The sequence below is a fragment of the Osmia lignaria genome, chromosome 2 (assembly GCF_051020975.1).
Source record: "Osmia lignaria lignaria isolate PbOS001 chromosome 2, iyOsmLign1, whole genome shotgun sequence".
Classification (NCBI taxonomy): Eukaryota; Metazoa; Arthropoda; class Insecta; order Hymenoptera; family Megachilidae; genus Osmia; species Osmia lignaria.
The window spans coordinates 5190869-5210424 of record NC_135033.1 but is presented as its reverse complement, the minus strand read 5'-3'; the positions used below and the strand labels follow the sequence as shown (position 1 = coordinate 5210424).

The window sequence follows — 19556 nt, the reverse complement described above, 5'->3', positions numbered from 1 at the left end:
TGCGTTTGAAAAAATGAAGCTTCGTCTGTTGTTATTAAAGAAGTTCATAAATTTCACGGGAGATCCGGGCTTGGATCAAATATACTACCAGGAAGCTCTGTTCGCATATACGAAACATATCTAGCTGGTACACTTGAATAATAAATTTAATGATTTTATAATGCGAGTCAATTTCTTTAGCAAGTCTCGTTCGAAACTGACTATTATTTCATTTTCGTTCTGAAAGTACCAGACTATCTAACAGACGAAAGTTTTTCGAAAAACTACTAATTCCCCTCGTTAACTTGTATCCCGGTCATCAACTTTCGTGGGTACGGCCATTAATCACAAGTAAACCCTAAAATTTTCTCAACAAAATCCTCGGCTTGGCCAACGTCTATCCTGGTCCGGTCTCGTTGGTTCGCTCATTACGCGCGTCCACCGAGTCCAGACGTTCACGACTCGATCGTTAAATTCCAGCCGCGGCCGCAGGATAATCACGGCGAGGCTACACGTTGCCCGCTCGCAGCCGGCTCGTTTATTTCTTGCTCTCGATCATTGCCGCTCGATGTGGCCACGCTTGAAAGAAGCCACGACAAACATTTTTATTAATCCAACCGAACCAGCCGATCAACCGGCATCCCATTACCTCTTCTGCCCTGCTCATACATATGAATAACCGTTCGCGAAACAATGTGAGTCTGCCAGAAAAACGGGAAAAATAAGAACAGAAGAGGGAAGAAACGAGAAGGAACGAAGTAAAGCGGCGCGGAATCGTCTATCACTGCTTTTCAGGATCTTATCGGATAGCAAGGTTTAAGCATACAATATGATACCCGCCTCTCTATCCTCCCAGATATACGGTCACTTCCCTCTTTTACAGGCGAACCATTCACGAGAGAGTGACACGCGCTGCGAACGCGTAGGTATACATACAGAAAAGCATGCTCTAAAGTGAGTCACCAAATTCGCGTGGGCTCGCAGCTGGCAAGTTCGAGAACGAGTATCCGTCTTGCTCTTTATCTACTGCCTTCAGGGTCTCTGGCTGACAATGCTCGGAACACCGGATACATATGTATGTCCAAAGGGGGAGGCAGAGAGCGAGTCGCGAGCGTGTCTGGACGGAACGAAGATGGATAAGCGGGTACCTGGCTCGTCGACGGATCGTTCGATCACGAAAACCCGCTGAAATTTGAACGAAGTCTCCACCGGTTACCGTAGAGGTACTCGATCGTTAGTACGCTTATACGGGTAACGCGATCGCGCCCGTTTCCGCCTTTCGATTCGTCGTTATTGATCTCCTTCGATGCCGATCGCGTGGGCGGTTAGATCGTAACAGCTTTGATTCTCTCCGATGATGTTTCTGGGATACGGTGTTCGAATTAATGCCGTGTAAGCGGAGCGGATAGTGGATTACTACGAGCATCGGGAATTGTGATTTTGATTGAGAAAGGAATTGATACTCGTATCAAGAAACGGGTGATTCTTAAGTATCGGATACATTTGATTCTAAGATATAGAGGGTATGATATATCAGGAATAGGCGAGGTATTAAGTTTTTAAGAAGGGAAAGAAATAGCCATATTTAGAGCAAAGACGCAAATCTTTTATTTAATTTCATTACAATTGAAAACCTTCGATTCTTATACGCTTTCGTACACTTTTTCCTTCAATCTCTATTTTTCCTCTCCAAGAAGAAAAAGTTCAGCAAGGTGGACATCCATTCATAGGATCGAAAGCGATGGCGAGAACAACGTTAGAAGATTGGCTCGTTAATCATCTGTGAAAACGATTCTTCCATTCTTCGCCGCTGCTTGCTTACGCCTGCCCACGAAGGATTCGCTTGGCGCGCGATTAGGAGATTCTTTGCGGGATAGGGCCGTTTATCAAGAAAATGAGCGGAACAAGAAGGCTGACGTTCTGTTTACCCGGGTGTACGTTGTTGCGGCTACCGTGGTCAATCCTTCTCTCCCTGTCTCCTTTTATCTATCTTTCTCTGGTAATATACGAACGAACGAGAGAAGGAAATTGAAGAAACGCCGCGGGCTGCTGGTACATGCTCTTCCAGGAGGATGAAAGAGGGATGAGCCCCGACAGCAGAATCTTTTGTAGGATGACGGTAGCAAGTAGTCGTCGTGAAATCGATTTCATATACAATCCCTGTTCCGTTGGTGATGTAATAAGTCGATTGTGTAGCGTGCAACGATATCGTGACGTTCGATTCAGACACGATTGTAAATACGTGCCGATGCTTCCTTCTGTTCGAAGCACCGCTGGACGTATTAGTACGTTCCCTCGTCAAGACGCCGCGTGTGTCTCTCGAGCCACGGTTGGTAATCTTCTCTGTTCGTCGTATTTACACGTATATACTCTTGGGATTCCGAGGATTTACCGAATACGACGTTTTCCGTGTACACCCGTAAGCTTGAAGATCGCGTGAGACGTTTCCATGCCTCGGAGTTGGAGTTGCAGAGTCTGGTTCGTGATCAAGCGATCCATCAACCCGAGGCTCTGTGTTTTGAACGGAAGATGAACCCGGTGCTTGCACTTTAAATTATCAGGTGTTGCAGGAAATTGGTAGACATTAGTTCGCTTAGATACCTCGAATTATCTGCCCTTTGTTGCTTAATAGTTCAGATATAATAAATAGAAGGTAGATAAAAAGCAATAAGTTTGCTTCGTAGATTTATCAGGCATTTGGATTGCTCACAATTAGATGCGTTGAATTTTATAGTCTTTCTACTCGAACGAAGTACTATCGTTAAACATTCCTCCGCTAAAATGGATAGTCGTAGAATTGAAACATCTCGGTGTCGCAAATGAGAAACGAACGAATTCCCCCTTTACGTTATCAACATTCCTTCAGAACTTGTTCAACATTGACGCGCAATGGTCCCCTTAACGATCACGAACACTCGGGGATCTCTTTCCTCGTTCCAATATATTATATCAGGCATAATGCAAATTACCTGCGAAAACGTTTATTCGCCGTGGTACGAGTATCTCGTTCGGCTCGGCGCATTCTAATCGATCTCTCGGACGTAACGAGCCGTGAGCTTGGCTCGTTTCTTTCCTCGGCGCCGTTTACACGCGTTTCTCAGCCCCGCGTGCGCGCATACAGCTCGCGGCGACGAGCTCGAGGAGGTGTAAAATCCTGGCGACGCGAGCCGCGATGAAAGTGAACGAACATTCCAGCCAAGCCGATTCCGCCCGCTCTGTCGTAACGCATGACAAACAGTGTCGATAACCCATAATCTTCGTGCCGCGTTAACATCCTCCGCGAGAAGGAAGTTCGGAAAAACGGAGGCAAACCGCTCCGAGCGATTCGCCATGGACGATTTAGCTGCGTTATATTCATTGAACTGGAAGAAATTTTAACCTGCGAATTTGTAACACGATCTGAATTATCTGACGTGTTCGCCGATAACGATTCGATTGAAAAATTCTATGGGAAAATAATTGAATTCCATTTTCACTGGAATTTTGCTATGCTTCTTCGGTTAAAGGAGTCGGATTGAAATGTAAACGAGAATTAAGATGGTACATGAAAATGGTCGTCGGTTAGGCGAGACAGGAACGGTCGAAGGCAGACAGAATTGAAATGGTCCGTCATTCGGTATCGGCTAGGCTTTCTCGCGTTACCATGTCACGCGTGTCTACTCGAAAGCCTAGAGACAAGAAAAACCACGACAAGAACACGGAACGTGACCGGGCAACAAAAATACGCGACACCGCACCGTCGGCGAAAGAAACGGGTTGGACCAGACGTGCCCTTAATGACGATTCGACATGCCAATAAGTCGTCGGGTGTCGCGTGGATGACGCGAGATATGTCGGCCGGCTACGAACGGACACTCGCCTTCACGCCACGTTATTGTAATTTACACCCGTGTCCCTTTACCGAACAGGGAACCGCATTTTGACCGCGTTGCATCGTCAACCATCGATGATAGCCTGTATTTCAATGCTCAGGTGTTTGAATTTCAAAATCATTTTTATTGCATTTTACACTTATTACAGTTATTACTAAATAACTTGAGGTTTCTTGAGAAGCTATAAAAATTAATTCATTAAAAAATTAATTTTTATGAAAAAAATAGTAATTTTTTAAAACGATGAAAATACATATTTTAGTGAATTAATTTTTATAGCTTCTCAAAAAACCTCAAGTTATTTAGTCCAATTTTAACCGAGATATTCTATTCTGAACAGTGTCTACTCACTTTTGCCTCTCACTGTACATATAATATAATGAAAATTTCCGTATTTTCAATTAAAGTAGCCGCTGGTGTAAATTATCAATTTCTCAGACCGTTGATTCTCTAAAAAGAAACTGTGATCTCCTTCTCGTTCTTATCGCAGACAACAAATCGACCTGGCAGGAACGAATTGAATCACCGATTCACCGGCAGAACGTCATAATTTCGAGTTGTTCTTTCGGAATGGTCACATAAAATCGCGACGAGCGTTCAGTTGAAAACGATCCAACTTTTCGTCGATTCGAAACCAGTCTGGGAGGTTGATCGAGCGGAGAGCACGAGTTTATTTTGCGGATGAAAAATCAAGGCTGGTTCGATGCTCGATGAACAGTTTCGTTTAGATCATCCGAGTCGTAGCGAGGATCTTGAATAAGAAAACGAATCGAGCATATTTTTGCGCGTTGGGAAGATATATTCGAAAGCCAGACAATACAACGGAGGCACGTAATGACGGGTATTTAGAAAATCCCATCGTCTAATGTCGCTGCCAAGGGGAATCTCTAAGGATACCTTCCCATTCAGCGGTTCCCAATCACAGAAATGAAATATCTCACTAGAAATTATATATATTTCTAAAATTCATAGGTTCGTCTTATACACAATTGTACAAAATAACATAACGATCAGTGTGGATTCGTTGTAAAAAAGGATAACCGAATAAGGAGTGTCAGGCTGAACCAGAGGAGTTTCAAGCATGTTTAACACGAAGTCTCTGGGAAGCTCTGGTCGAAAGGGTTGTAATCAAGACACGATCGCCGGTAGACGCATATCAATGAGGATTCGGCATACCGAAGCGTCCGTGTCGCGATCATGCGAATAGTAAAAGCAGCATCGGAAGCTGATATCCCGGCGAAATGGCGGGAGAATTAACCGTTCCTTTCGAGCTATTTTTATGACACTTAGACTTTCCTTCGGCCCGGCAACATGCTGGAACACTTGAAAAACACTTGTACGCATTCCGTTACGTTTACGCAACGACGCGACGCGGCGAGACGGTCGGAGAGCCGCTCTTCACGGTGTTCCGCGAACGAAGATCAAGTGGAGACGGTTTTTAATTTTCTAGAAGGCGCGGCTTCTTCGCTCGGCACTCGTTCAGCCATCTTTCAACACTCTTCCTGTAATAGAGTTCCATGGGATTTCTCGTGCAGGCTAACCGTCCCTGTCGTGAGAAACTGAATCCTTTTTCACGCCCTTTTCCTGTTTTTCCCGAGTTTTCGCCTACTCATCTACTCTATCAGCCATCCTTAGAAAATTACCAAAAGATTACTATAATAGTTTTTCATTACCCCTTTTGCAGTTATTCTAAAATTTTTGCCTAAATTTATCGAAGTATCCTGTTAAAAGTTAGCTCGACATTCGACGCGTTAATGAACAATAAAAGTAACAAGATGGTGTCCAGTGGTAAGTGAGAAACTCTACCTCTCCGGCTGGTACTCTTGACGCTGGAATTTAAATTAAATATCGCGCTCCTGCGCGGCCAGATTCCTCGCTGGCAGAACGCTTTATGACGCCCGTTTCGCTCGTTGCCCGACATCGTTGAAGGCAAAGGTCTCATTCCCTTTGACCGTTCCATTTCCAGCCAATAAAGAGTTTACAGTCGACGCCCGTTTGCGAATCGACCGAACACCGGTAGCTGTACCTTTTGTGCAACCGAAGCTTGTACGTTCAAGCTCGTTCGATCGACAGAATTAGAATAGAAGCTTTTTTCGTTGCTCGAAGATGATGCTGTATCGTTAAGAATTTCGCGTTATCTCTCGAAACACGGGTTATCGCGTCAAGTAGCACGATGTCCGAATGTTAGACGAACGGAAAGGGTTTGAGGAGATCCATTCATTCGAACGTTGTGAAAAAAAAACGAGGTCCATGCCAGAGAAATTAGTCTATTTCAACGGCAGCAACGCATAAATGTTGTGTGTCTGTTGTAAGATAGCCGAGGTTATCGGGCATGTTTCACTCGCATAGTGTTTTTGACAGTGATGGACGTTTTAAAGATTGAGTTTAAGGATTTTAGAGAGTGTTACGTAGTAATTTAAACTTTGAATTTACAATTCTCTCGGTAATTTCTTTTCTAGCTTAAAAAAAGGAATACATAAAACGAGAGAGCCATTGGATTCATAAAATATGCAGCCATCAAAGTGTTGAGATGAAAGGACTTCTGCTATTAAAATAAGCAGGAAATCGTTGTCGTAAAATACATCGAGGCAAATGCTTTAGCAACGATGCTAAAGCTTAACGACACGTTTCATCCAGTATCGAGAGAAGGCGAAATGACAGAGCGAGGGCTGGGCAAAGCTTTCAGAAGCGCAAAAGCTCGTGTACACTTGACTGGTATCGACGTTTCGGAATTGCTACGCTCGACGTACATTGTCGCGCGTTTCTCGTCCACGGCGCGCTATGCAGCCCCGAAGAGTCCAGGAATATTCCACGAGAACCGACGCATCTCTCAACCTCGTTCGAGATAAGGTGACGCGGGCGAAGAGGACAAAGCGATATCCCAACGAAAGCAGTTCGTATCCAGAGGCTTTCGCTCGGGAATTATCGATGATCCACGTGAAAAATGCGCCCGCCATAAGCCATTCGTATCCTTTTGCATTCGGCGAACCATAGATCAGGAAGAAGGTATTCTCTGGTACACGGTTTTGATTGAAACGGCTCGCGTGTTTCATGGCGAACGCTCGCGCCACGGAACTGTATTTATTTAGATTTATGTGGCGTGGCTCGCGCTACACCGTAACAAATCGTGTTCTATGAAGCTATTACAGAGGGAAATGCAATTCTCCTTTCTCCTGGCCCCGGTGAAATATAAGGTTTCGCACCTTTGAATGAACCTCGCTGCTTGACAGACTGCCGCAGGTATTTGAGAATGTTTTATAAAAGAGCCCGGCTTCTCTCTCGAGCCGTTCGTTTCGGGCTCAACGTAACCGGCTGCTTGTTTCTGAGAGGTCTTTATCGGAACTTTTGACAAATGTATCCCGGGATAGAGATTTTATAAAAGTATTTCACCGCTGACACTTGGAAATTTGTCAGACGATGCAGAAAATTCTATGAACGAAGGGTTCTCGGTACGAAGAGGTTGGAATATAGGAGGTATCATGACGCGAGCATTTTATTCCGTTTAAATTCCATCAAAATCTGTTCGGATAGAATGAACGAATGAAGAATTAAGTATCAGGACAAATTTCGTAATAATTGTGGAACGACTTCCAGATAAAAAGGCAGAAAAATTCTTGTTCGTTTCGTGCTTCCTCGTTTCTGAGACTTTCAACGAGTCGGTTCGCTGTTCCAGGAACGATACCATCGAGCTAAAAGGTTTCAAACTAATTCGGAGACGTATTAAGTGCACGCATCACGCGCGGTTGGAACAGTTATCCGATATCACGGAATCGAAACTCGGTAATGGAGAAACGTGATGGTCGCTGCGAAACTTTGCGATGATTACCCGCCAGAAATGCAGCGGCTCGCGATCGATGCAGAATCGCTGCATCAGACGAAAGCAGCGTTACTTTCTTCCTCTTCAGACATCGAAGATTACTTTTGTATCGCATCTTTACTGCGGCAGTTATCACGTTAATTAGATATTATCTTTTCCTTGGGTCTTGATTACTCACCTCGTGTTATAGCCGTGTTTGTGGATCCAATTCAGATATAATCCCCTGTTTTTTTAAGCTTAACCCGGGCTACTCGATGTATATTTTGATTTAAGATAAGCTAATCCACACTTGTGTCAGTCTAAAAGTCAGACTTGTTTTAATCTTATTCATTGACGATCAAAATTTAGAAAATCTGAATGTTTTGTTTAAAAAGGAAGAGGGAAAGCATCGCAGAAATGAATGAACCATAGCTCGAGGTATACAAGAATATTTTATTCGTCGAAAGTAACAAATATACAATTCTTCCAAATAAAAATCTTGGGTCGATTTAAAAATCATCAGATTTGTCGCGAAATAGGGTAGGTTCTGCGCGATCGAGCCGCGTCCGTTCACGACGCGGTGCGTGTATTGTCGACGTGCACGAAAGAAAGCGCAAGGGCTCGTTTCAACAAACATCCGAATAGAAACATGAACGTAAACGTCGTTCGTCTAGTCGAGAAACCGAGAGTGAGAATTTTGGCACGATCATCCTTCCAGGAATACCATTGGCCACTCGCGTGTGCCTCGTGCGTTCGTATAACAAATTGATAAAAAACGAGTTTCGTTTTACCTTCTGTTCGTTTTTTCTTTCATCTCCTTCCTCTTACATCGCCTCTACCTATCTACCTATCTAATTATATATATATATATATTTATATTTATATAAACATCCATCTAAATGGATAATAATCCATTTGCATCTGCTCGCCAGCTCCTTATCACTTATGTACACATATATACCCATCTAAATGCACAGTCTCTAATTTACTTCGTTCACGATTAATTAGGTAGATCCAATTCCCCGCGGCTCAAACCGTGCCACTCGAGCAACGTTCAATCTTACAACCGGAAGTTTTCTATGTACAAAGAAAGAGAATTGTCGCGAGAGACAGTCCCGCACGATTAAGGCAGTGTTTCGATGAGATTCGTCCGGAGAACACTCGTGTTTCTCCGTTGGCCAACCAGTTTCAGTTTCACTTTCGAACAAAGTTCCACCCGTTGAACGTACGGTCACCCACTGATTCACTGATCGTTCTTGGGCTTTCACTCACCGAAGGATACGAGTCCTAAGCCGTCTAGTGTTTCGATCGTTCAAAGCCAGGGACCGAGTTGCGCCTCCAAAATGGTAGCCGCGTCCGTTCTGCCCATCACGCGAAGATGATTCAACAGATCGGTCACCGCGGTTGGCTCGTGATGCTTCGCCTCCCACAGGTCCAGGATGTGCTCCGTCGGACTTGACTTGGTCGCGAAGTAGTTGATGTACCTGTGAATCGAAAGCGAACCGCGTGTCTTTCTCTTCTAACTACTGTAATAATCCAGCCGGAAATGTGAAAAACGTAGCAATCAAGGTGTCAAGGAAATAAGATAACTGCTCCCGTCGTGGAATCTTTCAGTAGAAATCGACCGATAATATCATAAACTAAACATTCGTGACGATAACGAGCGAGCGTATGCAAAATAGTTAATGGACTTGCAAATCGAAGGGAACGGATTCGACAGGAACGTTACAGCTTTCCTTTATATCACCGATCTCGACTTATAAAATGTGAAACAACAAACTACCTATCGAGCTACCGTTTCGATCAACCGATCCACGCAAGACCGACAAGTCTCGACTGCTCATCACCGGTTCCGAGGTTCGAAATAACCGGCTGTTACCGAAGAAAACGAGCAAACGAAAATCGATGCCTGTCAAGAGATGCTACCCGTTCTTCCAGCATCGTGCGTCTAACGTTCCCCGGAGCGAAAAGATTAAGATCCACGTCGGAGCGAAAGATACGAGGGAAATCCTTTAATAGACGCGAGGCATCGGTGATCGTCCAGCGTTTAAAAGGAACTACCACCGATGTCCCGCGGCGTTGAACCGTCAGTTAGCGGTAGCCGCGCAAACAGCCGGTCAAGTAAACGCGCAACTGTCGTCGTAAGATAGCTAACCTGTCAACTTGAAGCCTCTGCGCCAGCATTCTCCAGTCGTTGCCCAAAGCGTTCGGTGGATCTAGACACTGGCATAGCTGCTTCCTGAGGGACCTGGTAAACCGAAACGGTCTCAAAGTGGTCGAGTCTGTGGTCGCGTTATTAGCATGCCCGCTGCTGACCACGGTCACCTCTCGTAACGGTCTGGTCACGCTTCCGGATGAGATCAATTGTTTCGCGCCGTCGTACACGATCCTGAACACCTGCCTGGTGTCCGAGTTACCCTGCGACACCTGCAGTTTGTAACTTCGGCTGCTACTAGGCCCGAACGCGGTGTCCAACCCGAATGTCACGTGTTTCGTGTTCTCCAGACAATTCCACACGTCCCTGAACGGGATTTCTTGCCGTTCCGTCGGCGATTTACTTTGCCACTCGTTGCCAACTTCCTCCAGGCTGACGCACAACGATTCACCGTTGTCTTGGAACAGCAACGTCCGTGGTTTGTCCAAAAGGTAACCCCTAGTTTGTGATTCCCTGTCGACGATCGCCTTCATCGCGGCCTTCGTGTCCTCCACCGCGTACACCCTGACGCAACATTGGCCAGCTTGACTGGCGAACAATGCCAGTCGCAATCTCTTGGTAGCGATCACGTTCTCGCAACTCTGTCCGGCTAAAACGTAACCTCTCAGCTGTTCGGTCACGATGAACGCCTCCGCGTGATCCAGCTGCGTGAACAACGGCGTGTTGATCGTCTCGTTACCCAACGTCAACACCCTGGTCCACGTAATCGACTGGTGATCCTTGGCGGATGCGATCGCCGTTCCGTCCTCCACGCTGAGACCGTCGCACGCCCAGACGCTCAGCTCCCACGTTGCTGGATGTAGCATCGCGCAGTGCTCGAATTGAAGGATCACAGGCTTGTTGAAGGTCGCCGACGAGGGGCCGCACGTCACCACCGCGGATAGTTGCGTGATACCATCTGCGGGAAACAGCGAGGTCGAACTTCCGTTTTATCGACGCGTGCGATTTCAAGGATCAAGGGAACAAAAAAGGAAATAGGAATTTTGGAGATCACTTACAATTAGAGGGATGACAATTCGAATATTTCTAATCGTTATCGATCTCAGACACCTGGTCCACTCTATGCAAATAGGTGTCAATCGAATCTTGGTGAAATTAGACCGACGAAGTGATCGCAACGCGCAACCGTCATACACAGACAGGCCTAATTAATAATGCACGCACCACTTACCGGGTAATCGAGGCCTAAAGCGATCCTCGTTCAGCACTGCCAAGTAGAGTTCCTCTCTGAGTGGTTTCGGCACGGCTCCCTCGGGCACCGACATCGAGATACCCGCGTCCGGGAGCACCAGGAGAGCACCGCGCGTGTTCACCGCTGCGCCGGCCACGTTTCCGGTCTCGAGCTTCTGCAGTCGTACGCTCTCCGAGGCGACGTTGTACGTGGAATCGGAGGAAGGGTAGGAGCTAGTGACGCTGTTCTCGCAGTCGGAGTGGATCTGCTTGTCGCTGCAGGACTCCTGGGTCGAGGTGCTGGGCGTCGGCGACATTGGTGACGGTTGAGGGGCGATCGAGAGGTGTGGGACGTCGTAATGGTGCTCGGAGAGGGATCTCGACATCGACAGCTTCGGGTCGAAAGGATACTCGTAGCAGGCCGGTACGCTCGTCGCCGTTACGTCCGGTTGCAGGCTCAGCTTCTTGTCCTGGTCCGGGAAGAACTCCGGCTGGAATTCTGAAACGCACACCGCCGAGCCACGGCTCGTGGGTATCTCTGCGCGCTGCGGACAGACGCCGCTGTGATACTATTTCGATTTTTTTCAGACGACACCATCGGGTTCGCTACTTTCATCGAATCACCAGAATATCATTTTCCATCGATACCGATCAAAGTAGCGAACGCGTAGTGACGATAAAACTTCGAAACAGTGTCACTCTGATCGCGTGCAGCGAACGAAGGACCGAAAGCAACGTTAGCTTCTTCTAAAAGAGCAGCTGCTTGAACCCAGCAGGAGCAGGAACTTAATTACACGAACGTCACGCGTTTCACTCTTTCGTTCGCGATGAGTCAACGCGGCTGGATTTCTTTTCTCCATCTTTGAAATGCTTACCGTTACGAGCCATGGAGTAAAGGGAATGGTCCCGACCTTTGCGCCTCAGAAGCTTCGCTAAGAAAAATGCCAGCCCGCCGATTACCACACACGCGACAGTCAAACCGATGTACAGAGCCACGTCCATCTGGCGATTCGCTGTGAACATCAAACGAAATGTTTTTCTTGTATCTCACGAATCAATTATTAAATCGACAGAAGATAACGATGCAGGAAAAGTAAGGAATCATTAATCGATCGACGCTGTCTAAGAGTACCGTTTCATTCGTCTATCGGAATTTCCTGTTCGCGGAATCGGGACCGCGTGGAAAATGGCAATTCGAAGCAAGCAGAAACGAAGCCCGCTAATTCGAAACTTTGTTAGTCTGTCGCGTTAAGCCGTTCACCGAAAGATTATCGCTGGAGCGGAGATTACGGTAAACGGGTTGGCGTTAATTCCTCGTTTTAAGGGGTCCACTAAGCGATACGATCTTGCAGCCGTTTAAGACGTACCGTGCAAATGGTGTCGGTAATTCACGCGTATCCGCGAAGCGTGCTTCTCGCTGGACGACCAACGACCACCATTCATGAATAATTTACGCGGCAACTTTTCTACCTATACGACATTTTCTTCCCTGTTTCCGTTTTTATGACGAAACGTGTTCGAGGAGGGAACAGGGGTTACCTCGTCACTTTTTTCTCGTTTTCTTCTACCAACGGGGATACGAAGAGTTTTTAAACGTTTCCCGCGTCGCGCTAAATATTACGACGAGCATCGCAGTGGGAAAGTTTTTAAGCTCGCTTCCTCTCCATTTAACGCTAAGAGGACACGGCTCGTTTTCTTCATCCGACCACTTTTTCCTTTCTTCTCTGTCGGTTTTATCGTTTTACAACGGACCGTTTATTTCGGCGATAAACATTGGCATCGTTATTATCGCGGCCGTTAAGGGGCCGCAGTAAAAGCAGCTGTATAACATACCGTTCGAACGGAATAATAATTTTTAAGTGGCCACCGCGAGAGACAACGCGATGTGGGAAGCGATTAAACGAACGAGAGAAAGAGAGAGAAGCGATCGTGTCACGATATAACGATCCTCTTTCTTAACGTTCACGTGAAATCAGGATTGAATTCCGTCGTACACGCAAAGTTTCACCGAGATTCAACCGCGTTTCATGAATTACGAAACGACGAATTGTGTCGCGGGATTAAGCGAGATAAATTTTGAATAACATCCCCAGAAAACGCGTTGGACAACCGTTTCACTGAGATTTATTTTCACTGTCAAGTATCCTAGCAGGTACTTCATCGAAAGAGCTCGTGACTCGAATTTCGTCGATGACAGAAATGAAAAATCTTTGTCAGCTCGGTAGCAGCTCATTGTCGCCGTTCAGGATGCGAGCGGTCGCTTGGAAGATTTTCAAGAAATACCAGAGGAAACCGGCGGCTGACGTTCCTAAGCTTCTTCCAATTTTAGAATGTCAAAGCCATTGCCGGTTGTAACCCCGGTACGTGACTTTCAAGGGCCACGGCATCTTGCTCCGCGAGATCATGTGCGTCTGCTTGGCGCACGCTTGTGCGACCCGCCAGGACACGTGCTTCGAACATCAATATACTTGCACGCCGAGCCGGGCCGCGACGAAAACGCGTACGAAGTCGTGCGAGGGAGAACGGGACGCGTTCCCTAAAAACGCAGATAGTTCCGCGTCGTTAGCCGGTATAGCTTTCGCGTGGAGAACGTTCTTCCACCCTCCGCGAGTGCGAGCGTCTGAAAAAAAGGGGCGCGGAGATTTATTTTCTTAGCGGCAATTGATAACGCTTCATAACCCCGGGCTAATGTATCTGAAGCCTATAATTCATCGGCAACCCCCGTTGGAAATCTCGTGGCACCGATTGCCGCTTTTTTTCTCCCACCCCCTCACTGTGCAAGGGTCTTTCAGGAACACTTTGCACCACTTTCGAAGAACTTCGTGCGGTTATGAATGGCGCGGAATGGAGGGTGGTACGTCTGAATTTGACGTCGAGTCGAGAATGGAAGAATTTAAGGTGTGAAACTTTCGGAAGATTGATCGGGGAAGAATCATTTTTATCGTGGAAATAGAACGGCAATGAAATTAATTTTGAATATAATTAGACTCAGAAAATTGTTCGCATCTGTGCGAACTTTGAAATCTAAATATGTAAATGGAGGTGTATATAGGCGCGCACTTATCTAAGGGTTAATTTAATGCAAAATTAAACAGTTTTATCAGAATCACTGGCAGAGTTTCGTGCACGAAAACGAGCGAAAACATTCACCTACCCCCTGGCTTCATCGAAATTTCCCTTGTACCGTGGTTGCCAGTCCATTCGACCTTAACTATTTCGTTGAAAATCGTCCGCAAAGCTGGTCGCTACGTTTCGCAATCGGTCGCGCGTCTTATCGCGGCTTTCGATGAAAATCGAGCTCGCTTCGTGGCTCGAAAGGGTGGTTTTCTGGCTAACCCCCATCCTAGTACCCCCGACCGACCATCCAACGTACACGTTCGAGCCTTCGCCACGGGATAATGGCACTTTATTTGCATGCACGATCAATTTCCCTGGTTGCAGGGCCGCGGGGAGGGCGTAACGGCTACCGATTACATAATTTTCTTCGATATTAAAGCGGCCCACCCCGTCGGCGACGATAGGGGATGGGGAGAAGCTATCTCGAACCGTATCGCGTGCAACTTTGATGTAGCACGGTCGATGGAATCGTTCACCTCTAACAGAGGGTGCTGTCTCGATCTACAGGGTGTCATGTAACTGGTTGCACAACTGGAGAAACTTTGATTCAAAAATAATTAATTAGTGCATACGATAGATTGCACGTTCAAGTAGGTATTCTCTCTTGGACAATTTCTTCAATTTAAAAATTGTTGAAAATAATTATTCTTTTTGCTAAGGGAGTTATATACATAACACCCCCTTTATGTATCAGTGGGCCACCCTTGACTACGTACTGCCTTATTGTTACGACTGTTTGAACCGATCGAGGGTCGACGATCGTCGCGGCGCCCTCGCGAAGCGTCAATAATTAACCAGTCGCGTAATTAAAAGTAAATACGAGGAGGGAGCCGCTCGAAGCTGTTCGTTCGCGCGTAAAACATCGTTGGCAAACAAGATCGAAGGGGATCGTTGTGAAGAGAAGCTTTTCCCTTTCTTCGAGTTGAAATTGTCTAACATCGTGATAATTGATTTGACTTGAAGCGACGAGGAATTGAAATTGGGGCATGTTGTATAAAGAATGAAAAAAAAAAGCACACAATTCAGTAGGGGAAATTTAAAATTTAACTTTAGAGAGGATTGTGTTCTAATTAGTATATTGAAGTTTTAATGAATTTCCGTAGTTGAATTTTTCAGGCGTATTGAGAACTTCGCAAACTCGTTTTGATTTTCAATTTTTCAACGGGATAGAGAAGGTAAAAATCAACAAATCCGTTTTTCTCGTTTTCGTTGGTTGCTCGTGAGGCGTTCCGGTCCGGTCCATTAAGCCGGCTATTTTCTCCTATTTCGTTCGTTCCGCTGCGCGTACGGCTTAAAGTGACTCGTGACGCCTTGCGATGGCGCATTAATATATATTTGAATCGATGAATATCGTTGTAGAGAACCGTGGCTCTGAATAGGCTCGTTCTGTTCTATTTTCACGACGGTAGACGGTCGATTTGAATGGTATCAGATCGCGAGCTTGGGCTCTACGGTGAATATAAACGGCGCTCACAGGCCGTGAAGAATCCATCGAAGAATGTCGTGCGACGAGTTAGGGACATTTTCTTCGCGGCTGGTCGCACCCTAAGCCTTCTACTCGACTCGTTTTATTTCGATTTTCGCGCGTCGTCGCGAGACCGGAACGAATCGGGGGTTGGTCTGGTTGCATCGCGAATCACGCTTGATTTATTCGCGGAACATTCTCTTTGTCGAGAAGACAGACGCGTTCAGCCGGGGGAAAAGATTCTTTTCTTCTCTTCGATGGAAGACAGGGGAAGATTGAAGCGCGGAAGAAATATGGTTTTTGTTTGTTCAACTTACCTTCCTCGGTCAGGTGCGCGCCACCCATTTTCGCGTTGCCACCTGGAAAATAAAAAATGATCGAACGTAAGAAAAATAATATAACTCTATCATTTTATTTATTTCAAACTCTCGCCAAATCTGACACTCAACCCTTTGAAAAGAAAAGGTGAAAGTTGCAAGTTAACGCGTCTAGCGAAAGGTATATCGCGAAGCAAAGTCGTGACAAGTCTCGGAAATAACTCGTGACTTACTGGTGCACATGCCGCCGGTGCAATTCGCCACGCTGATGTCCCTACCCTGGCAAGGTCGGCCACCGTGGCTGGGTGGAGGCTCGTCGCACGATCTTCTTCTGGTGTGCGTGCAATCGGTCCCGCACACCGACCACGCCGACCATCTGGACCATCCTCCGTCCACCACTGACGTAACAAAGAAAAACAAAGGAAAACTTATCGAACGATCGTCTACGGCGGAGTCGTTAAAGCGGACTCGAAACGAGGTAAAACGACGGTAAAAAGCCACCGGGAAACGGACTAACTCGTAACTCTTGTCTCGCAACTCGTAACTCGTCCATATCCCCCCGAGTCTTGTTTAAAGGCCATACTCGTCAATTCGGTTGCGCGTCCGCTTCCTTTACGTTTAATTGACTCGTACGACGATGGGGAAAAAAGAAGAACGAACCCACGCGTGGTCGTGTACACCTTGATCCCCGGGAACGAACGATTCGATCGCTCGAGCGTTACTTACAAATTCCTCTTTGAATTTCTTTCCGTTTCATTGCGATTGATTTCTTTCACATCCAAGAGGACACTTACCTAGAGTATTGGTGAACTCCTCCAACGTGCCGGCTGTTCCGAAGCAAGCGTTAGACAGAAACAAACGTATGGGTGCATTATGGAAAGCGAACACTGAACATTTTTTGTGAGAGACAGGTGCGTACAGAGATACGGTACGCTGACAAGATTAACCCCTTGTTTCGTGATTCTTTTCGCGTCTTTAGTTAACTCGTAGTAACGGTAGCCGATGCGAGTAACTGTAGTATAGTCGACTCGAGGTTCGCAAGGGGTTAATATTTCAAGCGTCTCCGCGAAGCCCGCTCGATTCTCCTCGCCCGTGGGCATTGCCCTCGTCGAGCACCGTTTCAATACACGCCGCACGACCGAAGCGAGCGTGGGGATGCGGCGAGCAGGTGTCTTCAGGATGTCGCGAGCGTTTTCGAAAGGTGAATACAATTTAAGAGCGTCGAGAAACGGAGACGGGGACGCGACAGTTAAGGGACCGTGAGAGGGAAGGAGGGAAGCTCGTAAATCAAACGAGAGGCTCTACTCTCCTCGGCATCGGTAATATTGGTTTGTCGTAGCAAAACCTGCTTGCCTGTCGTTCCTCGCGACGAGGAGAAGACGATCCTAAGCGCGCGCTTTCTCGCTCGAACTACCACCGAGAGTTAGCGGGAAATAGACGAGCCAACGGTGGTCGAACGAGCAAGAAATCTTCGCCGCGTATCGACGTTAACGAACCGTAATGCTTCCGTGAAAATCTCATTTCGACTAAGCTAACGAATTCAACCACTCACCGGGACAGGCCGCGTTGCAGTCCATCTTCTGCTGAGAGGGACCCAGGCACGGTTGACCCCCGTTCATTGGCGCAGGGTTCGTACAAGTTCGCGTCCTCTTCTGGCCCCCTTTCGCGCATCGCGAATGACATTCGGACCAGGCTGACCAGGAGGACCATCCTCCGTTCACTGGAACAGGATCGATAAGATTGCTTTCATTTTATTAAAGTTCCCTTAGGGTGCGCCGAAAGATGGGCTGGTTGATCAAGTTAGATGGTTTTTGCTTTTGATCTTGAAATGTTTTTAAAGATATCAGAATCTTTAGACTTGCTCAAGTTAAATTTGTAATAGATTAAATTAAGTCTGCTGAACCACGATTTCATTAGTAATTCTAGAAGTGACATTTGAACGGCGCTTCGTATCGCTGGAAGAGCATCCCGAAAAGTTTCCGCGTTGTTTCCGGAAAAAGTTACGAAACGAGGGTTCCCTCGTATCAATGAAATATTAGAAGCGAGAGCCTTACCGTAAACTGTCAGACTAACAGGTTCGCTCAGTCTTTTCGCAGCGATGTTCTCCGCGACGCAAGTGTAATTCGCCTGATGGCTGAGTTTCGCTTGGCCAACCAAAAGGTGTCCCTCGCTCGACACTAAAAGCGTGTCCGACTCCGTGTCGACGGGGACGTTATTTCTTAGCCAGTACACTCTCGGCGGTGGCATTCCCACAGGAGGAAGACACCTGAGTTCCGTGCTCTGGCCTGCCTCTACCGATACGGAGTACGGCGGAGACTCGAATTGCTTCTTCAAGTCTGAAAAAAGATGTAATTTATCCGATCGTATGGAAAGTTACTGAGGTAGAATAGAAAGAAATATATTTCAAAAAATTCTGAGTAAGATTTTGATCTAAAATTGTTTCTTAAAAAATAAGTTTGACGAACATGACGGATGTTGGTCTCTTTTGTGAGACTTTTCGCTGTTGTTTAGGCTCGTTTCAATGACGAAACTAGCGAGAGTCTGGAGTAGCTTCAGCGATTTATCTTGGCCGTTTTCACGGAGCAACTTTTTGTTCGGGAGGCACGTTACGTAAGGCAACAAACGATCCTTTCCTAAATTGATTCTCTTAGAAACTCCACGGTCGCCGGTCATTGTGTTGCCTCCCATTAAGGGTCGGAATTAAATAATGACCTCGCTTAGGAGAATCAAGATAATTACGAGGGGCGAGGGTGAGGCAAGGCGAACGTCGTGACTGCACCGACAGCAGGGCAAACAACTGTCGAGAAGTGAATATTTATCGGTGAAGTTCTCGGAAGAATTGAGACGTCTTGGATCATTGTACGTCGTTTGAAATAATTAAGCAACTGCGTGTTGGAATAATTTTCTGAATCATACTATTTAATTATGAGAAGTATCTTTCTATTTCTCTTCAAAATTTATCACGGCACTTTTCTTTCAATTTTCTTTGAGTTCATTTGAAAATCATTTCGCTACTTACAAGCAACGTCGACGGTTGCCGGTTGGCTCTTGATCTGTCCGGATCCTGACCAGGCAACACACTCGCATTTGAACTTGTCCCTGCCAAAGTACTCCTCGATATGATCTCTGGTTACGTTCAGCTCGCAATCGACTATCCTGGTTCCGGTTTGGGGATCTACGAAGTCTTGCTGCTGCGATTCCTCCGCCCTCGCGTCGTTGCAGCGGAAGTAGATCTGCAACGCGTGAGCAGCCTTGCAGTGCAAGGTGGCCGGTTTATTTTTCACCACGAAAGAATCGACTGGTTCGGTGAGAAAGACGGGCAGATGAGGGCCCCCTTCGGAGATCAGCTCTGTGTCCGTGGCTATCGTAGCCGAAGGCACATCGTCCTCCTCCAGGTAGGAATCCTCGTCCTCCGCGGCGTCATCGCCTTCTGAAACAAATTCTCCACTTTGTAGATCGCGAAACCTTTGAATTTCTTTTCTTTCGTGCTATTTATTATAAACAATTTGAATTGCAGATTGAATTAAAGGTAAGAGACAACACTTGCTATAGCTTGGCCCATCTGTGACCGTAATCACAAGATACGTACCTACCGCGGTGTAGTATAATCGCGAAATTAGGAGTA

General features: G+C 46.5%; 2 protein-coding genes across 10 annotated transcripts in view; one reads left to right on the top strand and one right to left on the bottom strand.

Moving 5' to 3' along the window:
• The window catches only part of LOC117606006 (uncharacterized), a 185272-nt gene that overhangs the window by 107478 nt on the left and 58238 nt on the right, over window positions 1-19556 (top strand). The window contains exons 6-8 of one of the 6 annotated variants that reach the window (XR_004581855.2): window positions 460-793; window positions 863-933; window positions 1016-1824. The exons of 4 other annotated variants lie outside the window; for them this stretch is intronic. Coding sequence is in view for 1 of the 2 variants with exons in the window: in XM_076689077.1 (XP_076545192.1) it covers window positions 460-658 (199 nt within the window). In the remaining variant the exon portion in view is untranslated. Of the gene's footprint in view, window positions 1-459; window positions 1825-19556 lie in introns of those variants that run through there. One more of the 6 variants, XM_076689077.1, reaches the window with a different exon arrangement.
• LOC117606003 (netrin receptor UNC5C) overlaps window positions 8065-19556 on the bottom strand; it is a 35069-nt gene continuing 23577 nt past the window's right edge. The window contains exons 3-12 of one of the 4 annotated variants that reach the window (XM_034327937.2): window positions 18951-19358; window positions 17986-18267; window positions 17484-17651; window positions 16726-16758; window positions 16165-16329; window positions 15932-15973; window positions 11908-12045; window positions 11034-11531; window positions 9803-10760; window positions 8065-9131 (exon numbers count right to left, since the gene is read on the bottom strand). In XM_034327937.2, the coding sequence (XP_034183828.1) occupies window positions 8960-9131; window positions 9803-10760; window positions 11034-11531; window positions 11908-12045; window positions 15932-15973; window positions 16165-16329; window positions 16726-16758; window positions 17484-17651; window positions 17986-18267; window positions 18951-19358 (2864 nt within the window). In that variant the 3' untranslated portion in view covers window positions 8065-8959. Of the gene's footprint in view, window positions 9132-9802; window positions 10761-11033; window positions 11532-11907; window positions 12046-15931; window positions 15974-16164; window positions 16330-16725; window positions 16759-17483; window positions 17652-17985; window positions 18268-18950; window positions 19362-19556 lie in introns of all 4 variants that reach the window. The other 3 variants (XM_034327936.2, XM_034327938.2, XM_076688674.1) reach the window with 3 other exon arrangements.